Here is a 17713-nt window from a genome sequence, read left to right as displayed (position 1 = left end):
AAAAAAAATTTACTTTGAGACGGGGTCTCACTAAGTTGCCCAGGTTGGCCTGGAACTTTCAATCCTCCTGCCTTGGTCTCTCGAGTAACCAGAATTATAGGTGTGTACCACTACACCCCGTTTGTACACATGTTCTAGGAAGCCTGGCTAAGGAAGCTAGGAAAAACAAAGGGCTTTGAAAACTATCCCTATCTATGCTGCAGATATCACCTTGGTCCCCACCCTCAGTGCCTCACCCCTTTATTAGCCTTCTGTCCAAGAGCCTTAAGGCAGAAATCCCTCAGGTTTCCAAATGGATCCGAAATCAGCTCCTTGAACTGTACATCATAAAAGAGATTGGCCCGGAAGCAGGGAGTCTTGAAAGTGGCAACTGGTTGCTTCAGATGCAGGGCAGCAAACACGTCCTCTTGGACTTGAGGAGTGGCTGTGGCAGTCAGAGCCACACATGGGGCATGTGCCAGGCGAGAGCGCAGGGCCCCCAGACGCAGGTAATCAGGACGAAAGTCATGTCCCCATTGGGAAACACAATGAGCTTCATCCACCACCAAGTAAGAGAGAAGGTGTCGGGACACTAGGGAATTCAGGGTGGGCTGGAAGGAGGATGCGGCTGCCATCTCTGGAGTAATGTAGAGAAGCTTGGTCCAGGGTTTTTCTCGCTCCAGGTCAGAGAGCAGCTCCTTCCTCTCCTGGGCTGAGAGCTTTGAGTTCAGGGAACTGACTCGTACCTTCAGGGCCAGCAAGTGGTCCACCTGGTCCTGAGGGCAAAAAGGGATGAGCCCAGTGGCCGCTCAGAACCCAGTGGTAAATTTCATTGCAACTCTCTGGGAAACTTCCCAGTCACAAAACCTCATCCCCCCCCTTCAGTATGTCTATCTTTGCCCAGAAGAAGTATTTAAGGTGAAGTGGTTGAGAGGACAGGCTCTGGAGTCAGACAGACCTGGATATAATCCTGGCTCACTAAATTGCTACCTGCTCTCAAGCTGTTTCTTAATCCCTGGGACTCAGTTTTAGCTCTCTCCCCAAATAGTAACTATCTAATAAGACTGTGGCAAGAATTAAATGAAACTTTACATCTTGAAGGTAACACAAATGTATATAAAGCACCTAGCACAAAGCCTGAGACTCAGGAAACATTGGCAAAGTATTACTATTGTTTTCCTATCTTTCTACCTTTCTTTTGGGTGGACGGTTCTTAACCACATGGTCTCACTTCCTCAATTCTGATCGTATCAGCCCATCCGCAGGCACTAAATACAGTCAGCACATCTGGACAGTAAGGTCCCAACCAGTTTCTCATCTTTGTTTTCTGTTTCGTATACCTGTGCCCTTGTCAAAATAAACCAGGACACCAGGGATTGCTTGAATCAATTTAGATACCTACACACCTGCATCTTCTAACATCATGAGTGCACATGTGTGCATTTGAGAGTAAGTTGGTGTATGTAACAGATAAAGTTTCATACATTTCTGCACTAAAAAAAACAAACCAAACAGCAAAAACAAAAACAAAAACCAAACCCAGAGGACGAGGGACCTCAGGCCATTAAAACACTAAAGACTCATTTATGACCCATAAGAGTGATATGCACTAATAGAGAACCCTACATTTGGGCAATTCAGAAATCTATATACAGAGTAATGTAGGCAAATCATAGAAAATAAAGAGGCAAAGACCAAAAAAAGGAGAAGTGAAATTTCTAGCTACAAACTATAAACAACCATCATTCCCCAAAGCTCACCTGAATCAAAGCAATAAGAGGAGAGATAACGATTGTGATGCCTGTAGCCAACAGTGCAGGGAGTTGATAGCAAAGCGATTTTCCTGCACCTGTGGGCATGCACACAAAGATATCCTTGTCACCTGCAAAAACACAAGAAGATAACATCTCAGTGCTTCCTATATTTTCATTAAGGGTGTTGAAAATTTAATGAGAATATAGGAACAACACCTAGCAGTGTCTGGCATAAGGGAAGATGTCAATGTTAACTCCCTTCTGTCCTTTCTATAAAAAGGGCAAGGATCCTAGGAGATTTGGAAGTGTCTGAAAACTATTTCTGGTAATGGTATTAAAAAACAAAGGTGTGAATTGGGCATGGTAGTATCTCTCTGTAATCCCAGCAACTTGAGAGGCTGAGGCAGGAGAACCACTAATTTGAAGCAACTTAGTGAGACCCTGTCTCAAAAATAAAAAAGGGCTGGGGCTATAGCCCCAGCTCTGTGGTAGAGCACCCCTGGGTTAAATTTCCAGTAGCACATAAACATATACACACACACAGGGCATGATGCACTCCTGTAATCCCAGCAGGCTCAAGTCCTGCCTGGTCAACTTAGTGAGACCCTGTTTCAAAATAAAAAAATAAAAGGGCTGAGGATGTAGCTCAGTGGTAGAGTGCCCTGGATTCAATCCCCTGTACCACACACACAACTAATAATAAGGGCATAAATTTTGAGTCTGCTGGGACATGGATGACCGGAAAAAAGTTGTGAAAGCAGAATACTGCTAGGTAAGTGTGCACATCTGTGTAGACACACAAGGACATCACTTAGAAGTCTTCTGTTCGTAAATATATCATTAATATTACACTGCTCCTCCCCTCTGACAATTTCCAATGATCATACCTCCATTTTACACTCATACTGCTCCTTTCTTTCCTATAGGGGACCCAGACACTTACTTTTCAACACGGGATTACCTAAAACTTCAGTGACGGGGTTAGGCTATTCCTACCACCCTTACTATCCAAACAACCAACAGGAATCTTTGATTTCCAAATACTATTTTTGGCTCCAGCTATACAATGTAAGAACCAGAAGAGGTGGGTGATTCTGCCATTAAAATTGCAGTTTTAGATGATAAGTCTAAAAGATTTCCAAAAACAGTTACAGACCTAGTGTGAGGAAGTAGGAAGTATTAGGAAGATGGTATTCTGCTGTGGTACAGTCAGCAGAAATTTAAAGACAGGTAGCCTAATGTTACCTTTCACTACAGCCATGGTCGCACTCTCCTGTAAAGTTGTCTTAAAAGAGTCAAACCCAAAGACTTTCTTCAACGTGCTCCGGACTCTCCGTTCAGGGTCAAAGGAAGTGGAAGAAGGGTGGGTGTTCATCTTAGCAAAAATCAGTGGCCAAAGGTTAAAGAAAATGTGGTAGAAGATTGCCACTAGAACCCTCTGTTCTGCTTTTAAAACACAGCCTATTTTTCTTCTGTAAGAATAAATCTGCTATATAACACTTAAGAAATATGTTAGTTTCAAGTAGTAAAGTTGCAGGTGAACTGCCTCGAGCAATACATTCCTGGGCAATTATCGTCTGCACTTTTTACACTCCATGAAAAAAATCACACTGAACTATCCCAGGCCAAATAGCACAGGGCTAGAATCAGACCACAGGAAACCCAAATGTCTTTGGAAGAGTTTGGAGAACGTGGAATTGTTTTTCTAAGATCCACCTTCTGCTCCTCCTTCTGTAAGTGCAGTCATGACGACGATTCTTCCCCTCAAGACCCCGGCCCTTCCACTTTTTTTTCCTAAGTCCCAGATTCACAACTTTCTCCTTTCGCCAGCCGCAGACTCCCTCTCTTCACCACCCCCAGGTTTCAGACCCGGACGGGGCGCCCCTAGGGACTAAGGGCGCTTGCCGGGCCGCTGCAGTCCGCTGGCTCTAGAACGGCTCAGACTCCCATACACCTTTCCCCCACTCTGAGAAGACAAACCCCAGGGAATTGCATGTCAGGCACAGCCCCTACACCTTACATCCGTCGAGCAATGATGACGTAAGCAAGCGCAGGCCGGAGGGGTGGGCCAGCTTCAGAAACGGCGGTTTGGATTGGCTACCAGTCTGGCGCGGTGTGTCCTGGGATACGGAAGAAGTTTCTTATCCTCACGGAAGTCGGCGTCTTTGAGTCATAGTCCTGAGCCACGCCCGGGCTGTGGGAATAAAATGGCGGGGAAGAAGAACGTTCTGTCGTCTCTGGCGGTTTACGCCGAAGATTCAGAACCCGAGTCTGATGGCGAGGCTGGAGTCGAAGCTGTGGGCAGCGCGGCTGGTGAGGCCCGAGTGGGAAGCTGAAAGGGGAATCAAGCGTCTTTCAGAATGCTGCTCTCCTAATGGGATGGGAGGGAAAGAGATGTTCATTGTCCCCACCATTCGGACCCCGGAGCCCCGAAGCGCAGTCGGGGGGTCCGTGGTTAGATTTAGCAGTAGAGAATCTGTAGTAAGAACCGTTTCTTTCCTTTGTTTTTACTATTCTGCTGAAACTCAACGGAAATCTGCTGAGCAGTGGGATGGACTAAGGGAGAGAGGTATCCAAGGCCGCAGCATCGCTACCTGTTGCCTCCGGTTCTTTGTTGGATGGGGGAGGGAGATGAGTAAAACGTACGTGGAGAGTAATGAAGCTTGTGTCTTGTTAAATTGATAACTGTTCAATTAGGAATGTGCTCTAAACACATCTTGGAGCTTTAAAAATATGTCTGTCCTCCAGAGGGTGTAATTCTGTAGGTACGCTGTAGAATTCGGGTATTTGTGAGCTTTTTACAGCTTCTGGGTGATTCTGTTACTTTGAGTTTTTAAAACCCATCAGTGATATTGTTGTCCTCTTCACATTATGAATCACAGTGTTAAAATGAGAACAGATTTCTTTGGGGGAGTAGAGAGAGCAGTATACCTAATGTATCTGGGCCTTAGGTTTCCTCATCTGTAATGTGAAAGGAGTTTGTACAAAAAAAGTAAGACAGTCTGTCTCCTAGGAGATGGCAAAGTCACAGGTTCCTGTGATACAAGGTAGAGGCGAGTAGGTCAAAAGAGATGTTCCAGCTCCATGCTATGATAGTTCAGAGAAGGGAAGGAAGGCTTTGATTAAACTAGTGTAGTTGGACTGACAACTTTAAATTTCGTTTTGTTTTGTTTTGTTTTTTCCTTTTTTGATTTGCTAGAAATATAAGCCAGAGCCTCATGAATGCTAGCCAAATGTTCTACTACACCCCTATCCTGAACTGACAGCATGAGAAACAGAATTTAGTGTGATTTTCTTCCCTGTTTGTGCCTGTGGTCACTTACGTGAGATTTAGTTTCCCCTTTTTTCTTCGGAGATAGTCCTGGCCATTCAAATCACTGGAAAGTTTTCTTGGATTCCCCCCCCCCCCACCTTCTCCATCTTTTATCCCCTCTTGTTTCAGAAGAAAAAGGTGGATTGGTGTCTGATGCCTATGGAGAGGACGACTTTTCTCGCCTAGGGGGTGATGAAGATGGTTATGAAGAAGAGGAGGATGAGAACAGCAAACAGTCGGTAAGTAAATATCTCAAATCCAGAACTACTCAAAGCACCTTTTTGTTTGTCAGAAACTTTTCAAGTTGTGTCAGCAATATTCCATTTCTGGCTGACTTAATTTCTCTTCCTCTTTTATTTGGCATTGGTTGAAGAATCTGAATATCAGTAGTTTTATTTGAAAATTAAATCTGTTTTCACCTGGACCATTTGTATGAACCTTTGAATTGAAATTTGCAGGAAAACATAGTTATTTAACCCAAATATCAATGGGTGTTTTGTATGAATTTTCCCCATTTAAATGATGTATTCAATTGTAACAGTGTATTCATCCTAACTGGTGTATCATTTATATCTACAATCAACTCTGTATTATTTTAAATCTCAATTGGGGCTTATTTAAATACTTCAGGTTGTTAACAAGATAATGAGGAGAAACTATTTCATTTCTTCCACTTCAGTCCTTTTTTCTTGACATTTTACTTGGAACTTTTATAAAAATGACCTTAGTTCTTCATCACAAATCTTTATTTTAAGTAGATACTGGATAACAAAGAAAGGAGAATTTGTTTTTATTAACAAGAAAGACAGGATTCACAATCACATGAGCAGCGTGAACCAAAACCTTTTTTTTTTCCTTTGGTTCTGAGGATTGAACCCAGGGCCACTTTACTGCTGAGCCACATCCTCAGCCCTTTTTTATTTTTTATTTTGAGGCAGGGTCTCTCTAGTTGCTTAGGGCTACGTTGCCTACGCTGGCCTCCAATTTGCATTCCTCCCATCTCAGCCTCCTGAGTTGCTGGAATTCCAGGTGTGCACCCCCATCCATAGCTTATGAACAAGAATTTTAAGTTTGGAGATGCTGGTGACATAACTCAGAGATGGAGTGCTTCCATACCATGTGCAATGTCTACATTCAATCCCCACCATTGATTGAATCTGGCTATTTTGCAACAGTTTGAATTGAAACATGTTGAAATTTTTGTCACTTGTTTACATGTAAATGTTAGCATTAAAATACGTTACAAATTAGGGCCAATAGTGTAACTCAGTGGTAGAGCACTTGCCTAGTAGGCCCTAGATTCAGTTCCCAGCACCATGGCTTTCCAAATTAATAGAAATGTATTCTGTGCTCTTTTGAAAAGTATGTTCATGTCTTTAGCCTCACCTGTTAATGCTGATAATTCAGTTAATTTTCTTAGAAAAACGTATAAGATCTTGACTTTTCTCAAGTATGTATATACTGCCTTAATCCTTATAACTTTTCTTTAATACATTTGCATAATGTATATTTTTGAAATGTTCCATATTTGCTTTGCTTAGGATTTACATCATATTTAAGCTTTGTTTCATATTTTAATAAAATTTCACCAATCCCAGTAAAGACATTCTGAAATATGATTGTGTTCAGCTGGGCTCCATCACTGATTATTTGACTGATTGATTTCATTTTAAGGAGATTATGGAGATTGCATCCAAAGCTTTTGACTCACTGGCACCTTACAGGGCAGTTAAGTCTCAAAGTAGTTACTATATTTGTTTACAACTGTTAGGTGGTGTTTATAGTAACATCTGGAGTGCTGTGTCATGTTTGGTTAAAGTGTAGCTTTGTTGAAAATAACAGTGTCAAATTGAATCAGTTTTTCCTGGGCACTAAAAGGCTTTCATGTATTGGGAGTGCTGCAGGGAATGGCAGTGACATTGATTTAGTTAGCTAACAAGGTAGCTGTGCCTAACTTTTGACCTTCATTGCATTTGCGTAAGTGTTGGGTGGAATGGTGGTCTTGCTCTGAACAGTGGCTTACTCACATGGTGCTCATTCAGATAAGGAACAAGGCAGGTAGAATGGATCAGTGGCAGTAATGTAAGCACTTAATGGAGGCAGAACCCATGCAACTGGGACCCAGGAAAGATTGTGATTACCCTTTAGTCCTGCCTTTCCTGGGTCATTTGCTCTGGTCATGTGTCTACCTCTTTGTGCTCATGTTAGTATAAATTCCACTGGTTGAGGTGCCAGGATATAGATGTGTGAGTCACAGCTCTTTTTAAATGTTGAACAATGTTATGGTAGGTCTAAAGCTGTTATATTTGTGGATGTGAAAGGCAAGGGGGGGGAAGGTTCATAATCCTGATTTTTAAATAATTCATATTTCAGTGGAAACACTATGCTTGTTTTATCCTGTAACCTAGCTTTAATCTTTTCTGAAGCATATTACAACTTCTTTCCACTTTGTATGTAATATTTTACCTTGGGCTTTTTCATTGATGTGGACTGTGGCACCACTGGAGTAACTGTTGACTTTGAGCTGCTGATGTTTTTGGATCTCCGCCTCCCCCAGAACATCTCCTTTTCCCCTTCTTTTTCTCTAGCTTGGGTCATGTGGTAGGGGAGGGGTTCTTGGTGGGATGACCCCCACTGGGTAAATGGGCTTTTTGCTCCAACCTTAGTTATGCATGTGAGACCCTCAGGCCCACTCCTTTAAGCTTAATCCTCTAAATTCTTTGTCTTGTAGGAAGATGACGATTCAGAGACTGAAAAACCTGAGGCTGATGACCCAAAGGTATTTGGTGTTGGCTGTGGTGGGGTGGCTGGATACGAACAAGGCATTTTAACATCATGGCTCAGTTCATATGTCTAGTCACAATCTGTCCCACTAATAATTAATTGTGTGACCACGTGGTATTTATAAGGTGCCAGCTTTATAAAGAAAGATCTTTGAGACAACCTAGGAATGAATAAATCCTGAGGCAGAGTGGATTTTCAGGCTATCTGATTGTGCCAGACTCTGAACTAGAAAGGCAAGAGACCTGAGTCTCACAACCCACGCTTGCTCTGTATCCCAGGTAGTGCTTAGTGGGAATCATGAAGGCATGAGGGTTGCCATGTGTACTTGGGATTCTCTTAGACTTCTAGAAGTGAAAAAAGGTCTCTGAGAGGATCAGACCAGTGGGGGGCCTCACCCCAACTGCTGGGGATGTTGATCCCAACCCTCATTTTCCTAGGGATGTGCACTTCCACTCTTGGGCAAGTCATATTGAATAGTCAGAAAAACACACTTATTTTCATGACGCCATTTCTTCTCATAGGTCCATCCCAGTAGCAGCTGAAAGTAATTACCTGGGATTCCTGACATGTTTCTTAGTAGTCCATTAGTGATAAAGGTTAAGACCCCTTGTTCAGGTTAAACTGCTGTGTTATTCACTGGACATTGGACATTTGTCTTTTGAGGAGTCTTTCTTTATGGGACGGGGTTTTTTTTTCCCCCTCGCTAAAGAGAAAAACTAATTCCATGACTCTGGGCCTGGGGAAGAGGGATCAAGTTTTGCACTTAAAAACTGCTTTGAAGCCAGTCCCACTGGACATACCTGTAATCCCAGCTACTTGGGTGTCTGAGACTGGAGGATTACAAGATTGAAGCCAGCCTGGGCAATTTGTCAAGGCTCTGTCTCAATAAAAAATAAAAAGGACTCGGGGTGAGGACTAGGCATGAAGCTGTCTCAAAAAAAAAAAAAAAAGACTGGGAGTTGGGGCTAGACATGTGGCTCAGTAGTAAAATGCTTGCCTAGTGTGTGCAAGGTCCTGGGTTCAATCCCCAGTACCACCAAAAAAAAAAAAAAAAAAAAAAAAAAAACCAAACAAACAAACAGGCTGGGGTTACAGTGATACAGCACTTGCCTAACGTGTGATTCACTGGGTTTGATCCTCAGCATCACATAAAAATAAATAAAATAACAGTATTGTGTCCATCTATAACTAAAAATATTTTTTAAAAAAATCTAAAAACAACACACTTGGAGCTGGGTATGATAGCTCATGCCTGTGATCCCAGCAACTCAAGAGGCTAAGGCAGGAAGATCACAAGTTCAAAGCCAGCCTCAGCAACTTATTGAGGCCCTAAGCAATTTAGCAAGATGCTGTCTCAAAACATAAAAAGGGCTGGGGATCTCACTCAGTGGTTAAGTACCCTTGGATTCTATCCCTGATACCAAAAACAAAAACAAAAAACTGCTTCAAAACCAGGTGAAACCTTCAAGATGACCAAGATGACTTAGTAGTATTTAGGGAAACTATTCAATTATAATATAATAGTAGTCCCTCAGTGATTAGTTCCAGGACATCCTACCCCCGCACTGTGTGGATAGCAAAATCTGCAGATGCTCACAATCGTTAGATAAAATGATGTAGTGTTTGCATACAACCTGTGTGTGTCGTCCTCTATGCTTTAAGTCATCTAGGTAACTTAAAATATCCAGTACAGTAAATGCTATGAAAATAATTGCTACACTGTATGTTTAGGAAATATTCAGTACATACGCGATCTTTTTCAAATATTGTGGATCCATGGTTGAACACAGATATGAAACCCACAGGTATGGAGAGCAATAGTGTATCTGAAAATATAGTGTGAGCTGTTGTATATTGCAGCTGATTCTGTGAATGGATACAACTCTTGCAGTCTTTGAAATAAATTTATGAAAAGCTGTGGATGGTTCACTTTTTTGTTGTTGATATCCTAGGGATTGAATCCAGGAGCACTGAGCCACATCTGCAGCCCTTTTTATGTTTTATTTTGGGACAGGGTCTTGATAACTTGCTTAGAGCTTTGCTAAATTGCTGAGGCTGGCCTCAATATTGCAGTCTTAACTGCCTCAGCCTCCAAGTCAATGGGATTACAGGAATGCACCACCATTCCTGGTAATAATATATTTTACCAAGAAGTAAGTTTTGCAGCTGGGAATGTGGCTTAGTCGCAGAATACTTCCCTGGCATGCACAAAGCCCAGGATTCAGTCCCCAGCAGTGCAAAGAAGAAAAAGAAAAGTAAGTTGGGGCCCTAGCATGCAAGAGAAAGAAAATATGAACCCTGAAAATTAAGTGCAAACTACTTTCTACACAGAGCAAAGAATCCAGGCCTAAGAATTTGCATGGGCATTCCAAGAAGGCATAGGGCAAATCTGTGACCTAGTTCAAAAATGGTCCCACACTGCTCAACTTGCAGAAAGAAAACAGTCAGTAGTAGTAGTGTTAGTGTTATTCTATTGTAGGATTTGGGTACAAGGACCATAGAGCCTGTGTGTACAAGCTGGTAGAGCTATCAGGTGTTGGTCTTGAGTTGTGGAGGGAAAAGAGGATTTGCCAGACCTAGAACCTTATGTGTGCAGTTGTAACCTGTGCTCAAACTGGAAAGTTGTCTGGGAAAGTTGACTTAAGGGTGGGCCACATGTGGTTAATAAAGAAACGGGAGACAGGGACGGACAGACACCACGAAAAGGCAAACTCAAGGAGATTGTAAATGTGTCTTTCGTGCTCAGCCTTTTCTTTCTCAGTTCCACATTGGGATTGAAAAGACCTTTCGTTTCTACTTGCTCCTTGATTGATACACTTTACTATACATCATTCAGTCACTTGAATTTCAAGTCTTCCTGTGGAAATAAAAGTTTTTGTGGAATAATTCCTATTCCTGTTGGACATGCCTCAGGAATCAGAACAGCAAGTCCAATCCCAAGGTAACTTGATTTAGTTATTTTGGAGAACATGGTGGAGAGTTTATATAGAGCTGCCAGCTTAGATGCCTCCAGTTACCACAGGCTCCCAGAAGCTTATCTTAGAGAGTCCTCTTTGCACTCTAATGACTAGAAATAATCCCTGCACAGTATGAGCCTGCCATCAGATCTGGTGTCAGACTTTATTCCAGGTAGCAGCCTGTATCTCAAACCCAGTTTTTCTGGCACATTTAAGTTTTATTTTAATTGATATTTAAGGTTTTTTCTTCTAAACTCTTAATTTGAATATTTCTGTTTTAAGTATATAAAGTTTCTAACAATAGAACATGTTACTGGAGTTGCGTCTGTGTTGGAAGTCTTTTTTTGTGGGGGCGGTTAGCAAGCAAGTTGCTGTCATAACTGTCTATTCCACTAGATGGCATTCTCTGTTCTGCTTTGGCTTTTCAAGATCCACTTTTAATTTTTTTATAGCTGTCCTTAAAACATTTTGATTGTTATTACACAATTAAAAATTGAGGATCCTGGTACTTTGGGTGTAGCTCAGTGGTAAGGTGCTTGTCTAGCATGCGTGAGTTCTTGGGTTTGATCCCAGTACAGGGGGGAAGAAACTCAGGATCCCAAAAAACTTCTGTTCATTTAAATTTTATCTATTGGTATTTTCTAAAAACTAGGAGCCAGCCTGAAATCCCAGCTACTTGGGAGGATAAAGCAGCAGAATTGCAAGTTTAAGACCAACCTCAGCAACTTATGGAGACCCTGTCCTCAAAATAAAAAGGGCTGGGAATATAGCTCAGTAGTACAGCACCATTGAGTTCAGGCCTCAGTACTGAGGGGCAGGGGGGCGGTTAAAAGTGAGAAAAATTAAAATTATATTATTTTAAAGTAACAAAATTCAGCCCATTACAAATTAACACAAATAATGCTTTTGTGAAAAACAAGTATTTCTGAAACAAAATGTGTGTCAATAGAAGAAAGCTGGATTTTCATAAATGCTTTTGCATTCAGTGAAAAAATATTTGAAGAAAATCTGGCTTTATACAGTAGGTAGTTGAAATGAACAGTATTTTAATAGCCCTTAAGGTAATTGATATTCTTCTTTGATACTTTATCAAGTGGTAGTTTCCTAAAGGTTAGTTGCTTTGTGGAATGTGAACTTTATCAGTGAACTTTTTGTAATATAAAATCCACAGGTCTGTCTATACTTTTTTTCCTTTGGTACTGGGAATTGAACCATGGTCTCTTTGCCACTGAGCTGTATCCCTAATATCTTTTTTTTTTTTTTTTTTTTTTTTTTTTTTTTTTTGAGACAGTCTTGTTGGCTGCAGCTGACCTTGAACTTGCAAACCTGTTTGCAAGTTTCTGGGATTACAGGCCTATGCCCAGCTTCAGATCTGTCTTACACTTTCATTGAATCTTTTACTCTTGCATGATTTTATATCATCAGACACTGGTGATTTTAAAAAATGTTGGTTTACTGTGTTACACAGCTCTCCGACATGTTGACACATTTTGTTCTATAATATCAAAAAAGCAAAATCACATTTATGAGTGACATCACTAATCTTATCAGACAAACAGTTAAGTATGAGAAATCTGTCAAGTGTTCAGTGGGGAGTATGTTATCCAATATTCTAACCATTTTTCCTTGAAAGCTTAAATTGTGTTACCAGTAAGTATTATCAGAGTTTTCCTGGAAGTGACATGCTTCATATTTTAGAAAATGCCTGCCAGATGCCTTAGATCAAATAACCAGTGTGTCTGTGGTCATTCTGTGATGTAGAAATGGTGTTCCATAAGGAAAATGACTAACTCGGCTTGGAACTCAGGCAGTCGCCATATGTGCTTTCCCTTGAGCAGCCCTCTTACTTTGACACGCAACAAAAGTGTTCACACATACCCCTCGGTTCATCACGCACAGCGTTAAAGAGATTGAACATTTTTTTCAAGGGTCAGAATTTAATAAAACTTTTTTCTGCTTTGCCAAGGATATTGTTCTTAAATGGAAATGGCTTTTCTTTTTCTCTTTTTAATAAACTGAGTTTACAGTAACTACTGCTATAGTTTGGTGCCACTTGACTTTTATTTGTCCATCAGATTACCCATCATTGCTTCTGCAAATGGCAGCATAGTGAAAAAAAGCATACTGTTAGGAAATACTTAAGACTTTGCAGACTCCCAGGGAACTGCAAACCAACTTCAAGAATCACTATTCTTTAAACAGAAATGGTGGATTAGTATATTAAATCGTTGTATGGTAACTTTTATTTTTCTGCAAAAATTTAAGTTCCTCTTTGTGGGTAGTGGAGTATCCAGAGTAAGATGATTCAGCCCACCATGATGGAGAGAAGTTAAATTTCTGGAATTAGATCCAGGTTTGAATTCCAACTCTCCCTTAACCTCAGTCTCTTGTTTGGAAAATAGGCATCGTAATAAAATCTACCACATTTGTTTTATGAGTATTGACTAAGTAAAAGTACAGTACTTGGCTTAATAATGTCAGTTATATCTGTGTTCAGTAGCACTAGTAGGAAATAACACAGCTGACAGAACTCCTGCTCACTTCTCAGGCTCGTCACACTGTGTCATTGGCCTGTTTCAGAATGGTAAATTCCATGCTTTAAACTGCACTGTGCTCAGAAAAGAGCAGTCATAAAGGTGAAGGGACCCAGGCACAGTGGCATATGCCTGTGATCCCAGTGACTGGGGATGCTGAGGCAGGAGGATTGCAAGTTCAAGGCCAGTCTTGGCAACTTAGCAAGAACTTTCTCAAAATTAAAGATGAAAAGAACTGGGAATGTAGCTCAGTGGTAAAAACACCCCTAGATTCAATCCCCAGTACCAAAAGAAAAAAGAAAAGAGTACCAAGACTGGGACTAAGGATGTAACTCAGCAGTAGCATGCCCAAGGTCCTAGGTTGATCCCCACACTGGGGGAAAAAAATACAAAGACTGGAAATTGCTCTGTTGTTGTTGTTGTTGTTTTTAATCACTGATGTTAAGGGTTACCTATGAGTACAAAATCCCTCAATTGGAAGTTTGATTTAAAAATGGTAACTCTGGACTTGCCTATGCAGGGTGTTTTCAGTTCTGTCCCATCAGCTAGGGGTGTCAATGACAATGTTCTATGAGTGCTGGGTTTGCCCCAGACTAGAGAAGAGGTCGGGAGTGAGCTGAGTGTACCACAGGAAGTGGCACATTTTGGTGCTTCGGTTACATTCTTTTTCTCTAACTTCAGGTTTCTGATCTTGCCTCAGTGAGCATCCTGACCCTTGTATCTTACTCAACAAAAGGTGGCACTGCTGTCTTAGAAAAAATCAGACTAGCAGTGACTTTCCTTTGTTAGATCCTCACTTCAGGGAAGGGGCGCCTAGGTGGCTCAAGCATTTCCTCCATCTGATTATCCTTGGTACCCTTTGCATTCTCCACTGTCCATGTTTTACCTCCGTTACCCTGGAATGTTTTCCCTTGTTTATTTTTTCTCCACTCCTACAGTTCCTGTGGATGGAGGAATTTCCACTCACTTACTGTCCCTGACACACCCTTCCTTTGAAAACAAACAGGGATTAATGACCTGAAGCTAGAAAGATGGAGCAACCTGTTGCCAACTGGCTTGGAGGGACTGAGATTGCTGCCTCCCTGAGGTCTTGTGGTCCAAGCTGTGGTCTAGGAAAAGAATACTTGTGGCTCAAGAACAAGCATCTGCAAAAGCAAAATAGCGTCTCTGGGTCAAAGAGGTGACGTTACTGGGGGGAGGGAGGGGTTGTTCCAGCATTTTTTGTAAAGGTGTGTGTGACCCCAGTTAAAGTAAAAACAAACAAAACAAAACAAAACCCACACGTTTTTAAGATTCTTAAGAGCCTGCTTGGCACAGTGGCACATGTCTAAAATGTCAGTGACTTGGGAGGCTGAAGTAGGAGGATCACAAATTCAAGGTCAGCTTTAGCAACTAGTGAGACCCTGTCTCAAAATGAAAAATAATAAGGGCAGGGATCTAGTTCAATGTTAGAGCCCCCTTAGGTTCAATCCTCATCACCAATAAATAAAGATTCTTGGAGCCTGAGAGTAGTGCCGAAATGCAAAGTTCACGGTTTCAAGCTATGCTGGTGGCTTGCCATGAGAAGCCCCAGGTAGTGCCCCAGCTTGGCTGCCCTCCAACTGTGGGAACACAGGTACGCACCTGCACTCCACTCACTTTATGGGTGAAGTTGGCCATGGCAGTGATACAGGAGAACATGTGAAAGTGCTTCTTATGGGTGAAGTACAGCTGTGTGGTGTGCTCAGCCTTGGCAGCAGAGCTGTGTCTCCTGTATGCCCCCGCTCCATAAGGCAGAAGTTGCCATATCTTCCCAGCTAACCACCGTTGGTGTCTCAGTAGTTTTTTTTTTTGGAATTCCCAGGCCAAAGAAATAACGGTTCTCATTTCTAAGAAATTAGCTCCAAATACTTAAGCATTACTGTCCTCACTATTCAGTTTCTGCTTAAAAAAATAATACATGTAAATTTGTGTTGTTTCTGACAGATGTTAAGTAATGCTATTTATTGTATGTGGTGCTGAGGATCGAACCCAGGGCTTCACGTGTGCTAAGCGAGTGCTCTACCACTGAGCTGCAACCCCAGCCCCTATTATTGATCTCTCAAAGGTCTGGAAACTGAAAACTGCCCAAGGAGCTTATTTCTCAGGAATTTGTTGTTGACCACTGATTTTAGGAAGAACTTTCAGGAGCTGGCCAACAGTTGCCCATGGACAGCACTAAAGATTGAAATCTTATATTCTTTTTATTGATAGTATAAATGAAGAGACTGGAACAAGTGCCAGCTTCTGCATTGTCTCTGCAAAGCAAGAAGTTTTTCTGGGTGTGCTTGCTACACCTCCAGCACTCTGAAGTTCAAAAGGAAGATGCTAAAGCTTTTTATAAAAAAGTGGCATAGGTTTCTTGTCATCCTGATATTAAGGAATATGTAAGAGAGCAAGTAGCTGGGCTGAGGCAGGAGGTTTGCAAGTTTGAGACCAACCTCAGCAACTTAGCCATACTGTCTCAAAATAAATGAAAAGGGCTGGGGATGTGGCTCAGTGGTAAGGTATTGCCTGGTGTATGCAAAGCCATGAGTTTAATACCCAGTACCGAGAAAGAGAGACTAGAGAGAGAGAATGTAAGGTAGGATAGAATAGGAACCACAGGTTCTTTCCCCTGCCTTTGGTATTGGGGATTGAACCCTGGGATGCTTTACCAAGTTGCATCCCCAGTGCTTTTTATTTTGAGATGGGGTCTCACCAAGTCACTGGGATTACAGGTGGGTGCCATTGTGCCTGGCAGAACCATGGGTCCTTTTTGCAACATAGAAAACAGAATCATTTTTGTGTCTTTGGTATGCTTCTGGACAACCATTAGATAGAGTTAAGAACTACTTTTCAGGGTGGGAGAGTAAGCGTTATCTCTTTAGAACTCATATTTGGACTTTTTCTTCCAATATAGAGGATTGAACCCAGGGGAACTTTACCACTGAGCTACATCCCCAGCTCTTGTTAATTTTTATTTGAGACAAAGTCTTGCTAAGTTCTCTAGGCTGACTTTGAACTTGGAATTCTCCTACCTCAACCTCCCCAAGTCTCTGGGATTATAGATTGGGATTACTGAATCTAGCTGGACCTTTGCTTTGAGATGAACAAGATTATATGGCACTACTTTCCTAATGGTGATTCTATCAGTTTTGTTTTTATATTACTTTTATTGTCAAATTATTATGGCAAGATTGAATATTTTATAAAAGAAAAATTCATCTAATCATGTAACAATACATCCATGTTCTTCTATGGGGTTTTTTTTGCCTATAATAACACATATATATACATATACACAACCAGTTTTGTTTCCAGTTCCAGTGTTGCTGTAGTCAGTAATATTAATGGCAACATAACATAAATGAAAAATTTAACTGAACACTCAAGAGTTGTGTGGGGGAAAAATTATATGAGGCTGGGGGTAGAGGTGAGGCCCTGGGTTCAATCCCCAGCACTGCAAAAAAAAAAAAAGAAAAGAAAAGAAAAAAAAATATATATATATGTAAAGTATATGAGTTATATGTTAATTAAGCTGCTATAAGAAAAATGATTTTAATTTTCTGAGTGTTCCAAATAGGGAGTGATTTTAAAAAAAGAAAGTCTGTCGAGATCCACCAACTATAGTTCTCATGATGATTCCAGCATCAGCAGCATCTTTCATGCCAGTTGCTTCATGTTCATGTTTGCCTCAGCTACTAGATTAAATCCAGAATTAGTACATTATAGTAGCCAAACCTGAATATATTTTTATAGTTGTTACATAGTCAAATGCTGTGCTTACAATTTCTCTGCAGTAAGATTCTCTGTTGAATGGGAAACATGCTGTGTTCCCTTTATGATCAGGTCAGAGGAAATAACTCATGTTTAGAAGCTCCAGCTCTCACTGGGAGTCCACATGTTGTTGCCCAGAAAGAAAAGAGAGTTTAAGTTGTATTCAGGATTGGATTGGATGACTTTTTTTTTTTTTTTTTTTTTTTTTGTAAACAAATGGGATACATGTTGTTTCTGTTTGTACATGGAGTAACAGCATACCATTTGCATAATCATACATTTACATAGGGTAATGATGTTTGATTGATTCTGTTATTTTTTTCCTTCCCTCCCATCCCTCTTTTCCCTCTATATAGTCTCTCCTTCCTCCATTCTTGCCCCCCCAACCCCCATTATGAGTCATCATCCGCTTATCAGCAAGATCATTCGTCCTTTGGTTTTTTGAGATTGGCTTATCTCATTTAGCATGATATTCTCCAATTTCATCCATTTGCCTACAAATGCCTTAATTTTATTATTCTTTATAGCTGAGTAATATTCCATTGTATATATACCACAGTTTCTTTATCCATTCATCAATTGAAGGACATCTAGGTTGGTTCCACAATCTGGCTA

General features: G+C 41.1%; 2 protein-coding genes across 5 annotated transcripts in view; one reads left to right on the top strand and one right to left on the bottom strand.

The window, feature by feature from the left end:
* RECQL5 (RecQ like helicase 5) overlaps window positions 1-3768 on the bottom strand; it is a 34393-nt gene extending 30625 nt beyond the window's left edge. For both annotated transcript variants that reach the window (XM_079134231.1, XM_079134232.1), the window contains exons 1-3: window positions 2979-3768; window positions 1740-1861; window positions 237-755 (exon numbers count right to left, since the gene is read on the bottom strand). In XM_079134231.1, coding sequence (XP_078990357.1) covers window positions 237-755; window positions 1740-1861; window positions 2979-3108 — 771 coding nt within the window. In that variant the 5' untranslated portion in view covers window positions 3109-3768. The remainder of the gene's footprint in view (window positions 1-236; window positions 756-1739; window positions 1862-2978) is intronic.
* A 111-nt stretch (window positions 3769-3879) lies between these two features.
* The window catches only part of SAP30BP (SAP30 binding protein), a 39969-nt gene continuing 26135 nt past the window's right edge, over window positions 3880-17713 (top strand). The window contains exons 1-3 of one of the 3 annotated variants that reach the window (XM_079134222.1): window positions 3880-4046; window positions 5179-5285; window positions 7778-7825. In XM_079134222.1, coding sequence (XP_078990348.1) covers window positions 3941-4046; window positions 5179-5285; window positions 7778-7825 — 261 coding nt within the window. In that variant the 5' untranslated portion in view covers window positions 3880-3940. Of the gene's footprint in view, window positions 4047-5175; window positions 5286-7777; window positions 7826-17713 lie in introns of all 3 variants that reach the window. The other 2 variants (XM_079134221.1, XM_079134223.1) reach the window with 2 other exon arrangements.

The sequence above is a fragment of the Sciurus vulgaris genome, assembly GCF_902686455.1.
Source record: "Sciurus vulgaris genome assembly, chromosome: 3".
Lineage (NCBI taxonomy): Eukaryota > Metazoa > Chordata > Mammalia > Rodentia > Sciuridae > Sciurus > Sciurus vulgaris.
The sequence above is the reverse complement of the archived record's forward strand: the minus strand, read 5'-3'. Positions and strand labels throughout refer to the sequence as shown.